Raw genomic sequence first — 12,805 nt, 5'->3', positions numbered from 1 at the left:
AGGCCCTGGATTTGATCCCTGGTACCTCCTTAAAAAATGTGAACAATCTCAATAGAGGGTTAATTTAGTCCATTTCTACCAAAATGACAAATGCACTCTCTGAGGATCTGCACCGAGGCAGTCTGGTCCCAGAGTCCACATGTTTGATAACTACCTTATTTAGAAAAATTATAACGATGCTGGTTATTATTAAGCACCTGCTCTGAGCCAGGCACTACTTTAAAGGCATTGCATGTATTACATGCTGTATCTTCCCAGTAACACAATGAGGTGAGTATTATTATCTCCCATAGATGGAGAAAATTAAGACTCAGAAAGGTTAGGTAACCTGCCCAAGGTCACATAGAGAGGTCAGGCAGGAAATGGAACTCCAGTCCATCTGGCTTCAGACCCTGTGCTTTCAACCACTGCACCCTCCCTGTGCTTTCCCTGATGACGGCACTGGCAATGACTGAGAGTAAATGCTTGACAAGACAGGAGTTGTTATTCTCCTACAGATGGGCTGGGTCCTGTGCTCGGGTCTGGCAGGCGTGATCTCACTGGATCTCCAAACACCCCGGAAGGAGAGACACTCAGGCTATCTCCTGTTGCGGAGGGACCTGAGACTGAGAGAAGTGAGGTCACTGCCAAGGTTATACGCTGAGCACACGGCGACCTGAACTTCATGCCAGGCCTGTGGGAGCCTAAGCTGGCAATCACAACGTACTGCTGCCTTCAGTGCAACCTGGGCTCCTCTGGGCTCAAGCTCCTGTCAGGGAAAGCAGTCCTGGTAGGCTAGGCAGGGCATTCAGGGCTATTGCCGAGAAAAGCCTGGCTGGACTTGGTCTGGATTCCACTGAAAGGGTCACTGCTGCACGGGAACCATGCATGCCAGAGAGCCGGGGAGGCTGGCCACTCTAGTCTATCCGACCGCTATAGACAGCTTTCTTCTTTGGAGATCCCACATACCCAGGAGGTACCAGTCCCCTGGGAGGCAGCCAGGCTGCTGGGAAACATTTCTGCTTGGAGAGCTGATCCCTTGCCAGTTGCATCCAGTCTCATGGCTTCGATACCTACAACACTGAAGACGCCCACGTCCCACGTTTTAACTCTAGCCTGGACCTCTTCCCTGGACTTCAAATCCATGTGTTCAGCTGCCTCATGACACCTCCACGTGGGTGGCTAAGAGGCATCTCCCACATTACAGGGCCCACACAAGTTTAACTCCCCACCTTCTCCCAAACCTGCATCTCCACTCAGTTAATGGCAGCTCCATCCTTCCAGGGCAAAAGCCCCAGAGTGTCCTTAACTCCTCTCTCAACCACAGCCAGGTAGCAGGAAATTCTGTCAGGCCTGCTTTCTACATACCATATCCAGAGACCACCCATTTCTCCCCGACTACTGTCCCCACCCTGGTCCTGCTCCTGCCCCACCCCACCAGAGTCTGCAGCCAGAGGGGCTCTGTGGATACCAACTCAGAGCCTGTCCTTCCTCTGCTCAGCAGCCCCTGGGGCTCCTGCCCCACTCACTCTGCGTAAAGGACAAAGTCCTCGCTGAGGCCCACCAGGCCCCACCCTCTGGCCCTTCACCTCCTTGCCCTCCTCTCCCACCTCTTCTCAGACTCCTTCCTCCAGTCACACAGGCCTCCTCACTGTCCCTCCAACACACCAGGCACGCTGCCACCTCAGGGCCTTGGCACTAGCTCTTCTCTTTGCCTGGAATGTTCTCCCAGCTGGCTCCTTCACATCCTTCCGGCCTCACCTGAAATGTGGTTTGCTTATTTCCCCCAAGGCCCATCAATCACTCTCTTGGCACTGAGTTAGTTTCCGTTCTAATCCTCAGTGTTACTGGTGATTATTTTATCATTGTTGTGCCCTTGTTTACCATCCATCTGTCCTCCAAACCGTCAGCTCCAAGAAGGCAGGCAATGAACCTGTCTGGCTCCTGCTTTATCCCAGCACCCAGCCTGATGTGTGTCCTTTCCTTCCTAAGCTGCCCACATGTCCCCTTGCCCTGGCTCTACCCTTGGCAAGGCCTGTTCCTCTGCCTGGGCCATTCACTGGTTCTCCGAATTGGCCCTCAGCAACCTTCTGGCTCTCCCACCTCACCCTTGACATGCTGGGCAGGCAGCAGAAGTGGATTTGGCCATGAGCTGTGCTGAAACGCTGGCAGGCTGGACTTTGGGCAGCTGGTGAACCCATGGGCATCTTCCCATCCTGGGTGGCTCTGAGGCCTGGGAAATGATCACACTCTGTGAGTGAGGGGTCAGGGACAGTGCCTGTGGCGGTGAGGGTTAGGAAGGGGTTTGGAACCCAACAAGGTCTTAGTTCAAATTCCAATTATTGCTACTCACCAGCCGGGGCACTGGACAAGTGACAATCCTTTCCGTGCCTCATCTCTAACCATCACAGTGCTCATTCTTTCACGTTTCTGAGATGATCAGGCTGGAAGCATGCAGAGTGCTGAGTCCAGCACCCAGCACGGGGCAAGCACACCAAATAGTTCTGGTGATCAGGACTGTCAGCCTCTGAGCACAGTGGGCCTTGGGGCTAACCCCCCCGCCCCCCTCCCCCAGCACTGCCACAGCTTTCTCCAGGTCTGGGACACATTCTGGGCTTCAGGATTATTTCCAAACACAGCCTGCCCTCGTGTGTGTGTAGGAGTTGGTCCACTTAAAACAAGGGCCCAAGGAAATGAGAGAGGAGCTAAGCTCTAGGAGTGAAGACAGGAGAAGGGAAGGACAAGGACAAGGACAAGGGTGAGCTTCTGGGACAACTTATTTGGGGTCCATAGTGACCACTGGGAACATTTCTTCCCCATTCACACTTTGGTGTAATGAAACTGCCAAGCACCACTGTTCTCTTTTTCTGAACTGGAATAGGGTAAAAAAAGATCCAAATCGGTCCTGGAGCAAAGATGACAGAACTGCAGGCGGCAGCAGGCAGGATCAAGTGCGCGGAGGAGAGCAGCACACCGCATCTGCAGGCCGAGGGGGCAGAAGGGAGAGTGGCGCATAAATCACGAGGCTGGGTGCCGAGGAATGCTCCAGAATGCTAAGCCTGGGCATCCAACCTCTTCCCTACCCGACAGTGCCTGCGGGCCATGACCTCTCCTGTCGCGGAGGACGAAGGAGTTGGTGATGTGTGGAGAGGGTCATCCCCCCAGCTGCCTGGAGAGGCGCAAACATCTCCATCTCTTCCCCCTCCAATGCCAATGCTCCCAACACGTCCTTTTATTTTTCTTTTGAATTCACCCACCCACCCAATCATCTGGTGGTTCTCAGACTTCAAAGGGGTCACACGTGAAATTATGTCTAAAATATTCATCTAACTAGTACATGCACATGCATAATAAACAAATATAGGAGGAAAAAAAGCATGAGAAGGTATTCAGTCCCATTAAAAAACGACATTAAAAACAGCGTGGGGAACGGAGGTGGCTCAAGCCATTGGGCACCTCCCTTCATCCCTTCCACATGGGAGTTTCTGGGTTCTGTTTCTAGTGCCTCCTAGAAAGAAGATGAGCACACAACAAGCAGACACAGAGAGCAGAGAGCAAAACAGAAACAACTGGCGGGGCGCGGGGGGAAGAAATAAAATAAATCTTAAAAACAAAACAGAACAAAACTGTGGGGAACAGATGTGGCTCAAGCAATTGAACGCCCTCCTCCCATGTGGGAGGTCCCAGGTTTGGTTCCTGGTGTCTTCTAAAGAAAATAAACAGTGAGGAGACAACTAGCAAAAACAAAGGAGCAAACAATAAGCAAAACAGACAATGGAGCCAACTCAGGGGAGCTGATGTGGCTCAGTGGCTGAGCACTGGCCTCTTGCATATGAGGTCCCGGGTTCAATCCCTGGTCCTGGTATCTCCCAAAAAATAAAAAAATAAAAACAGTGTAAGGGGAGTGGAAGTAGCTCAGTTGTTGAGCACCTGTTTCCCATGTACGAGGTCCTGGGTTCAATCCCTGGTATCTCCTAAAAATAACCAAAAACCAAAAAAAAAACAGTGCGATATAGTACTACATACCCACTAGAATGGCTGAAATGAAAAGGACTGACCACACCAAGTGCTGGTGAAGATATGGAGCAATTAGAACTCTTAGCCATTGCTGAGGGGAATGTAAAATGGTATAGCCACTTAGGAAAACAATTTGGTAATTTCTTATAAAGTTAAACATCCCTTATCATTGACCCAGCAATTCCACTCCCAGGAATACAGCCTACAGAAATGTGTGTATATGTTCCTCAAATGACTTGTTCAAGAATGTTCCTAGCAGCCCCAAACTGGAAACAGCCCAAATATCCATCGACAACAGGATGGAATAATGAATTGCTACCCACCCATACAATGGAATACTTTACAGAAATTGTCCTGGTACATACAATTGTGTGGCTGAATCTCACAGACATACCAAACAACAGAAGCCAGTCTGTCAGCCAGCCCCGCCCCCGTACCCAATACATACACTGTGATTCCACAGACATATAAAACTCAAAACAAGGCAGAACGAAGTTAGGCTGTGAGCAGCAGGACAGAGGTGGCCTTTGGGGGGGGGTATGTATTGGGAGGGGCATGCGGGGCTTTTGGGAGGCTAGTCACAGGTATGGTTTACATGCGTGTGCTCATTCTGTGATATGTTATCAAGCTCCACACTCATGATTTGGGATCTTTTCTCAATATGGTTCTATGTCCATTAAAGCCAATAAATAACTTAGGAGGGTTTATTTAACGAGAAGCCGAGGAACAAGTCTGCTCCCCTTCGAGTATCCCGTTTAATCCTTCTCAATGAATTCCCTGGTGGTTACGACAACCCTGCCGTATGTGGGTGCTGCTGCTCTCCACTCATCATTTCAGAAGCCATTTGCTGATGCCCGGTCTGGATGGATAAGGACAGGCTGTTCCCCGCTGCTCCCCTGGGTGACTTCTCTAACCTCCACGGTGGCTCCCCCAGATTTCTTTTCTGCTTCATCCATCACTGACAGGATGGGGAGGGGTCACCTGCCAAGCTACAAAAGAGGACCTGTGGGGTGAGGCGGGCACAGCTGGCCTGGGAGGCATACCTGGCTTCTGGCGCTCCATGGTGCTCTCCTGGCTGGTCAGGCCGCCTGAGGAGGAGTCGCCGCTGGAGGTCCCGTCATGGCTGAAGTGGGGATCAAAGGACAGCAGTGGGTGTGGGGTGGCCGCATACCTGCAGGGGAATGAGAGGCGACAAGCACAGGATGAAGGACTGGGGTGTCAAAAACACCTGAGCCTAAGACCTGCTCATCAGTGGGTTCTAAATAAGTGGTAGGCTCTGCCGGGGAACGGGGAGCAAAGGCTGCTGGCAAGCTGGCTGAGTCAGCCGGGAAACGTGCTATGACCGGAGGGTCAGGAATGTTGAGTCTTATCTGGGCCACCTGCCAGGGAGCTGGTGGTGTCTGGGAGGGCAAGGCGGAGTCCTGAAGGAAGAAGGGTGGTAGCCACTTGGGCCAACAGCCCTACCAGCCTTGGGCTCTTCAGGAGCCCTGCTTTTTCTTGGTGGTGAAATGGAATGAGCTATCGTTAGCAGCTCCCATCCCAGGCCTGTCTCAGGCTCCCTTTTTCCCTAATGGAGGAAGGCAGGATAATGGAGCATGCGTGAGTACAGGAGGCCTGAGCCAGGCAGGCTGGGGATCAAACTTTACCCCTGCCTCTTGCCCAGCCAGGAGCAGTCACATCCTAGCCTCAGTTTCCCTAGCTGTCAATAGATCACAGTAGGCCCTTCCTCACAAGACTTATGTCCTGGTACCCAGTGCTTAGCCTGGGGCAGACACACAGTGAGCTGCGAAAACTGTCTGTGTATTGGAGGAAGGCACTGCAGGGGAGAAGCTGGGGGTGCGGGCTTCAGCGAAAGGCCAGTGTGGGCTCAAACCCCAGTGCCATCCCTTACGAGCTGTGTGACCCTGGTCAGGTAGGTGCTCCTCTGTTTAAGCCCCAGTTTTTCCATCTGTAGAAGGAGTTAACAACATTTTCTAGCTCAGAATTGTGGAGTGGATGAAATGAGATCAAGTTGCCTCCTAGACAGAGCTGCTCCTGCATGCCCAGGTCTCCCCACAGGCAAGGGCAGGGCAGGCAGCAGCGCAAGGTTCTCCCTGCGGCCTCACGTCCCAGCAGGGCTTCTTCCAACGTCCATCTCACCTCAGTTCCAAGCCAGTCATGTGACTGGTTCAGGGACAGGCACATGACACAATTTTGGCTAAGGAGGCACGACAGAATGTGTGAGTCATCAACACTTCCACACAGTAGTTCTGGCTCTCCCTTTTCAAGCTCACGGTGGACCGTGCTTCCTGGTCCTAGTTCTTGTTGGTGGATGTTAAGAAAGGGACTTGAAGATGGTGGCTGTTCAGGCAGCCTGGCCCTTGGACATCCCCTGCCAACCAGCAGTGGAACCACAGAGTGGGTGCGAAATAAGCCTTTGGTGGTTTAAGTCACGGAGATGTTGAGGGGTTTGATGCCCAGCATAACCTGCCCAATAAGGGGGAAGTTCGCTGGGGGCCTTCTGGGAAAAGTCTCCGGGCTCCTCAAAGAGATGATGAGAAGAGAATCCCTCTCTTTTTCCAGCCAACATTGCTAGGTCTGGATGGAACCCCACGAGTCACTGTTGTCCTCCTGTTACCATCCTGAGGATGAATCCAACCCTGAGGGTGGAAGATAGGAGACAGAAGGAACTGGGCCCTTGATAAAGCTGTGGAGATGCTGGAGTAACCCTCCCTGCAGCCTGCCTTGCCTCTGAATGTCCCTTCCTGGGAGACAAGTTCCTGTCATCTTTAAACCAGCTACATTTTCATAACTTGCAGCCAGAAACATCCTACTGACGAAGGCCCTGTACCCTGGGGAGTTACTGAGCCTCCATTAATAAAGCTGATCCCGCAATGCTCCTTATATCTAGACTTTCACCTTGGTAAGATGTGGAGGGGAAGAGAGCTGATAAATGGAGACTCCCAACATCCAAAAGAGGTGGTAACTGATTTCTCCGGGGTCATTCTGGCAGCTCAAAGCCAGAGCTGTCTCTATGAAGACCAAGTTCTAAGCACCGATACTTCAAGGCCTCCAGCACAGCAGAGGGGCGGATCTGAGGCTTACTGGACTTGCTGAAAATTCAATTCTACTTATCCCTGCCAAACCTTAACCTCTAATGCCTCTAGGAAAGTAAAATGGAATGAAAATACATTAAGAAAACAAGAATTCTTAATGTCGGAGAGTCCTTTTCCTGGCAATTTAAGTTATTTTACAAAAGCAACTTTGACTATAAGCAATCTTCACCTTACAGGGTGACTTAGTGGCAAGCCATCTGGTAAAAGGTGGCTCCACCACAGCTGCAAATTGAAGTGTTGATGTGTTTATTTAGTTTTCTCAAAATGTTCTGTATCACAGAGTACTGAAGGAAAAGGCCGGCAGTAGCTGGGCAGTCAGGCAGAGGAAAGTGGAAGACAGTAGGGGTGGCAGACACTGCAGGCTGCTTTCCTCAAATCTCTTTTCTCCTCCTTCCTTGGTAATAGAACCCCCAAAATGTATTTGGGAAAGCAATGTGTTTGGTTAACAGACTACATTTTGCAGGCTCCCCTGTAAAAGCGTTGCATGTCTTTGGTAAACTTCCCTAAAACTGTACTGTGGTGTGCCTTTGTCTCATCATCCCTTGAAGACTGGAGTTTGGGCAGCCATCTTGGACCAGGAGACAACAAGACAAGGATAGCAGAGCATGAGAGAGGAGGAGCCTGGATCCCCGACAATGCGAAAGAGAGAAAGAAACTATTATCTTGTTTGAATTACTGCCTTTTTTTTTTTTTTTTTTGGCTTTCTGTATTACACAACTAAACTTAATCCTAACTGACAAACAATCTTTAGCTGGAAGTATTCTTCTGTCCTTCTCTCCGCTACTGCCCCCACTCAAGACAAACATTACTTTATCCTATCATGTAATTCTCTAATTAACAAGATTTCTTATTATCCCAAAACAAACTGGCCGACCTATGTTGACCATTCAATATTTGGGGCCATTTCTATCATTACCAAATTGAACTTGATCTGAGAAATGTTAAGGTACATTCTCTACCTTTTTTCAGAAGATAAAATCACTTTAAAGATACAGTGTTTGGGGTTTTGGTGAGGAACTAGCTGCAGCTTCAGGTGTCTCCAGGCGTGGATGTGCTACGGGTGGGAATGTCTTAATGTTAGCAGGGTCTGGCTACCAGGATGTCGGCGTGAGCTTCCCATGTGGCCACAGGGGAAAGTACCGTGACATCCACGAATGTGGGAAGAGCCTGACCTGGGGGGAGGGCTCCAGCGTGCTCTGCCTACCTCTTACATTGACTGATGGGTAGATTTCAGGATGACTGGATAAAAGGGTAGAGAGATAATGCAGCCATTGGGGGCTGCCTCCCTGTATCAGTCCACCAAAGGGGTGCCAAGGCCAAGTACCAGAAATCTGTTGGCTTTTATAAAGGGTATTTATTTGGGGTAAAAGCTTGCACTCCCAAGGCTGTGGAAAGTCCAACTCAAGGTACCATAAGAGGTACTTTCTCACCAAAGTCAGCTGCCATGTGTTGAAGTAAAATAGCAGGCGATCTCTGCTGGGTTTCAGCCTTCCCCTCTGGGCTTCCTCTCCTTCTGAGGCTTCGTGGGTCCAGCTTCTTCCTGATCTCAGGGGAAGGCTGACAAGGGGCTTGTCTCTCAGGGCTTCCTCTCTCTCCTGGCATACGGCTCATTTCTTTCCAGGTCTTCTATATCAGTCTCAGTTGTTCTGGTGTCTTCCCAAGGTCAGCTGCAAACTCTCAGACGAATGACTCATCTTTCCCGGGGCCCCAGGATCAAAACTGACAGAGCTCTCTCTCGTAACTGTGTGTTTTCTTGAGAGAGTGTCTGTTTTTTATCAGGCCCAGCCAGGGGGCAGGGACTCAACCAGAGTCATGCCCCCTGATCTAGTCAAATCCAAAAGCCTAATCTTAACAGGTAATCTAATCAAGGACATCTCAGCTGAATCAAAGGGTATCACACCCAGAGGACTAGAAGAGTTTACAAACATAATCTTTCTCTTTGTGGGATTCATAAAATAATCTCAAACTGTCACACTCCCCAACTGCCATCTCCTTGTTCCCTGCTGGTGGAGACCCTGGTGGCCTTCTGATGTAGTCTAAGTAACTCCTGGTGTAGTCAAAGACAGTCATAGGGGTTGGCTGGGGTTGGTTTAGGTTAGGCTGGTGACCCGGTGTTTGGAAAAGTTCCTTCACGATTAAAAACAAAGATGTTGAGTGAAGCAAGCCAGATACAGAAGGACAAATACTATATGAATGCATTACCATGAACCAAATATACTGTGTAATATGTTGTATGATTAAAATTTTTAAATATATATCCAGTATATTTAACTGAGAAATGTTTTTTAACTGTGCTTTTATTTTGTTTATATTTTCAATTATTAAATGTACAGAATAAAGTTTTAAAAAAAGGAAACAAAACAAAACAAAAAACCAAAGAGAAGCTCTGTCTTCTTCCGCCAGGAGTTTTTGCTCGGGGTTATGGCAGCCATCGGGCATCACGAGCCAGGCCCCTGAGGAGATCCCAGACCTGTGTGATTAACCAGCCCTAGAGCCGCCTCCTTCTGGGCTTCTAATTATCTGAAGATGATAAATCCCCTTAATGCTCTGTGCCTTCTTAATTAGGTTTTCTGTCACTTTGTAGCCAAATGCCTCCTAATTGATGCACCAACCTTTATGGAGGGGGCAGAAAAAACCAGAAGAAACAAATAAAAGCCAGCCAAGTGGCTTGGCCGTCGGAGCAAAGTCCAGTCCTGCGGGCTGGCTAATCCAGTTTGCGGTCTTAACACTCTGTACTGAGTTTGGGGGTTTGTGCAGCTTGCTCCAGCAGGCCTCTGTACCCCAGCTACCAGCACAGGCCCTGACACACTGCAGTAATAGTAACAGCCCTTACAGAGCACCTACCATGTGCCAGGCACAATTCTAAATTTTTTTTCTTTTTAACTTTTGACTTTGAAATACTTTCAAACTTATAGGACAGATACAAAAGCAATACAAACCCCATACAGAGAACACTGCCACCCTCCCAGATACCTAGATGCACCTTTGCTTTATCATTTTTACTTTCTATCTACTTATCAGTCCATTTTCTGAATACTTGAGTATAGCCTGTACACATCATACTCCTTGAATACTCAACACTGACATGTATATTCCCCAAGAATAAGGGTATTCAGTTCTGTAACCACCTTAAGTGCAGTTATCAAGTTCAAGATATTTTAACATTGATATAAAAGCTTACAGTCTATATTCCAATTTTTCCTATGTCCCAATAATGAACCTTTTTTCTTCCCTTGCTAGATTCCCATCCAGGACTGTCTTGCTTTTGTTATTGCCTCTTTAATTACTTTTCTAAAATTATGAGAACATATATACAACATAAACTTTCCCATCTCAACCACTCCAAACATACCATTAAATAAAATTAATCACATTCATTAACATTGTGGCATTCTCACCACCTTCCATTACTCCAAACAGAAACCCTACACTCACATGCAATAACTCCCCATTCTCCCTGGCCCCCCAGCCCTGGCAACCCATACTCTAATTTCTGTCTCTATAAGCTTGCATATTTTCTGACATTTTCTTTGTAGTTTCCATAGTGCTTAAGTTTGACATCCTAAAACTATAACAATCTCATTTACTCCGATGGCAAATGCACTTCAATAGTATTCAAAAACTATGTTCCTATATCCTTCCATCCCATCTTTATGTAGTTCTTATCACAAATGACACGTTTATACACAATGAGTCCAAACCCACTATTTATCATTATATTTATGCATTCAACTTGTAGATCCAGTAGGACAAAAAGAGTGGAGTTACAACCCCAAAATACAATAGTACTGGCATTTATAATTACCCACGTTGTTACCCTCACTAGAGATCTTTATTTCTTCATGTGGCTTTGATCCATTGTTTATTGTCCTTTCTTTCCAACATGCAGAACTCTCTTGGCGTCTCTTGTAGGCTTGGTTTAGCGGTAATGAACTCCCTTAGTTTTTTTTTTAGCTGGGAATTCTTCATCTCTCTACCCCACCCCTCCTTTTTTAAAGAGGTGCCAGGGATTGAACCCCAGACTTCATACATGGGAAGCAGGCACTCAATCACTGAGCTACACCCGCTTCCCCTTCTCTTATTTGTGAAAGACAGTTTTGCCAGTTATAGAATTCCCGGTAGGCAATTTTTTGCTTTCAGTACTTTAAATGTGTCCTCTCATTGCCTTCTTGCTTCCATGGTTTCCAGTGAGAAACTGGCACTTAATTTTATTGAGGTTTCCTTCTACATAACTTGTCGCTTCTCTCTTGAGGTTTTAAGAATTCTCAATATTTGGCATTTGATTGTTTGATTATAAGATGCCACAGCATGGGTCTATTTAGAGTTTGTCAAACATCTTGGATGTGCCTATTCATGTCTTTCATTAAATTAGGGAGGTTTTCAGCCATTATTTTGACTAAAATATATATGTATATTTTAAGATTTATTTTTATTTATTTCTCTCCCCTTCCGGCCCCCACCCCACCCCTGCCCCAGTTGTCTGCGCTCTGTGTTCATTCACTGTGTGTTCTTCTGTGTCTGCTTCTATTCTTGTCAGCGGCACAGGAATCTGTGTCTCTTTTTGTTGTGTCATCTTGCTGCGTCAGCTCTCTGTGTGTGCGGCACCACTCCTGGACAGGCTGGACTTTCTTTCACGCTGGGCGGCTCTCCTTTACAGGGCACACTCCTTGCGTGTGGGGCTCCCCTATGCGGGAGACACCCCTGCGTGGCATGACACTCCTTGTGTGTATCAGCACTGCGTGTGGGCCAGCTCCACATGGGTCAAGGAGGCCCTGGGTTTGAACCCTGGACCTCCCATGTGGTAGGCGGATGCTCTATCCATTGAGCCAAGTCCGCTTCCCTAAAATATTTTGACTTTTCCCTCTGCTTTCTTTCTTCCTTCTCTTTCTGGGACTCCCACAGTGCCCACTGATATGCTTGATGGTGTCCTACAAGTTCCTTAGGTTCTGTTCCCTTTTCTTCACTCTCACTTTTTTGTGCTTCTCGGACTGAATGATCTTCTTCTAGTTCACTGATTCTTTCTTTTGCCTGCTTCAATCTGCAGTTGAATCCCTTAGGGAATTAAAAATTTCTGTTACTGTCATTTTTGGTTGTTTGGTTCCTTTTCATAATTTCTATCTCTTTATTGATATTCTCTTTTTGTTTATCTGTTGTTTTCCTGATTTCCTTTAGATCTTTGTCCATGTTTTCCTTTAGCTCTTTGAGCATACATATGGCCATTTTTAAAAAAGTCTTTGCCTAGTATGTCCCAGGTCTGGTCTTCCTCACTAATGGTTTCTTTTTTTTTTTTTTTTTAAGATTTATTTATTTATTTCTCTCCCCTCCCCCACACCCTCTACCCTGGTTGTCTGTTCTCTGTGTCTATTTGCTGCGTCTTGTTTCTTTGTCTCCATGTGGGTGGCGCCATTCTTAGGCAGGCTGCACTTTCTTTCACGCTGGGCGGCTCTCCTTACAGAGAGCACTCCTTGCTGCGTGGGGATCCCCTACGCAGGGGACACCCCTGCGTGGCAGGGTACTCCTTGCGCTCATCAGCACTGCGCATGGGCCAGCTCGCCAGCTCCACACAGGTCAAGGAGGCCCGGGTTTGAACCGCGGACCTCCCATGTGGTAGACGGTTGCCCTAACCACTGGGCCAAGTCTGTTTCCCACTAATGGTTTCTAATGTGTCTTTGCCTGGGATATCATTGACTGTTTCTTTGTATATTTTGTGATCT

At 48.0% G+C, this 12,805-nt stretch overlaps 1 protein-coding gene across 10 annotated transcripts in view; it reads right to left on the bottom strand.

Moving 5' to 3' along the window:
- Nucleotides 1-12,805, bottom strand: part of SIPA1L3 (signal induced proliferation associated 1 like 3) — a 255,782-nt gene that overhangs the window by 52,537 nt on the left and 190,440 nt on the right. For all 10 annotated transcript variants that reach the window (XM_058280161.2, XM_058280160.2, XM_071209240.1 and 7 more), the window contains one exon: nt 5,040-5,167. In XM_058280161.2, the coding sequence (XP_058136144.1) occupies nt 5,040-5,167 (128 nt within the window). The remainder of the gene's footprint in view (nt 1-5,039; nt 5,168-12,805) is intronic.

Source organism: Dasypus novemcinctus, chromosome 18 (assembly GCF_030445035.2).
Source record: "Dasypus novemcinctus isolate mDasNov1 chromosome 18, mDasNov1.1.hap2, whole genome shotgun sequence".
Taxonomy (NCBI): Eukaryota; Metazoa; Chordata; class Mammalia; order Cingulata; family Dasypodidae; genus Dasypus; species Dasypus novemcinctus.
The sequence above is the reverse complement of the archived record's forward strand: the minus strand, read 5'-3'. Positions and strand labels throughout refer to the sequence as shown.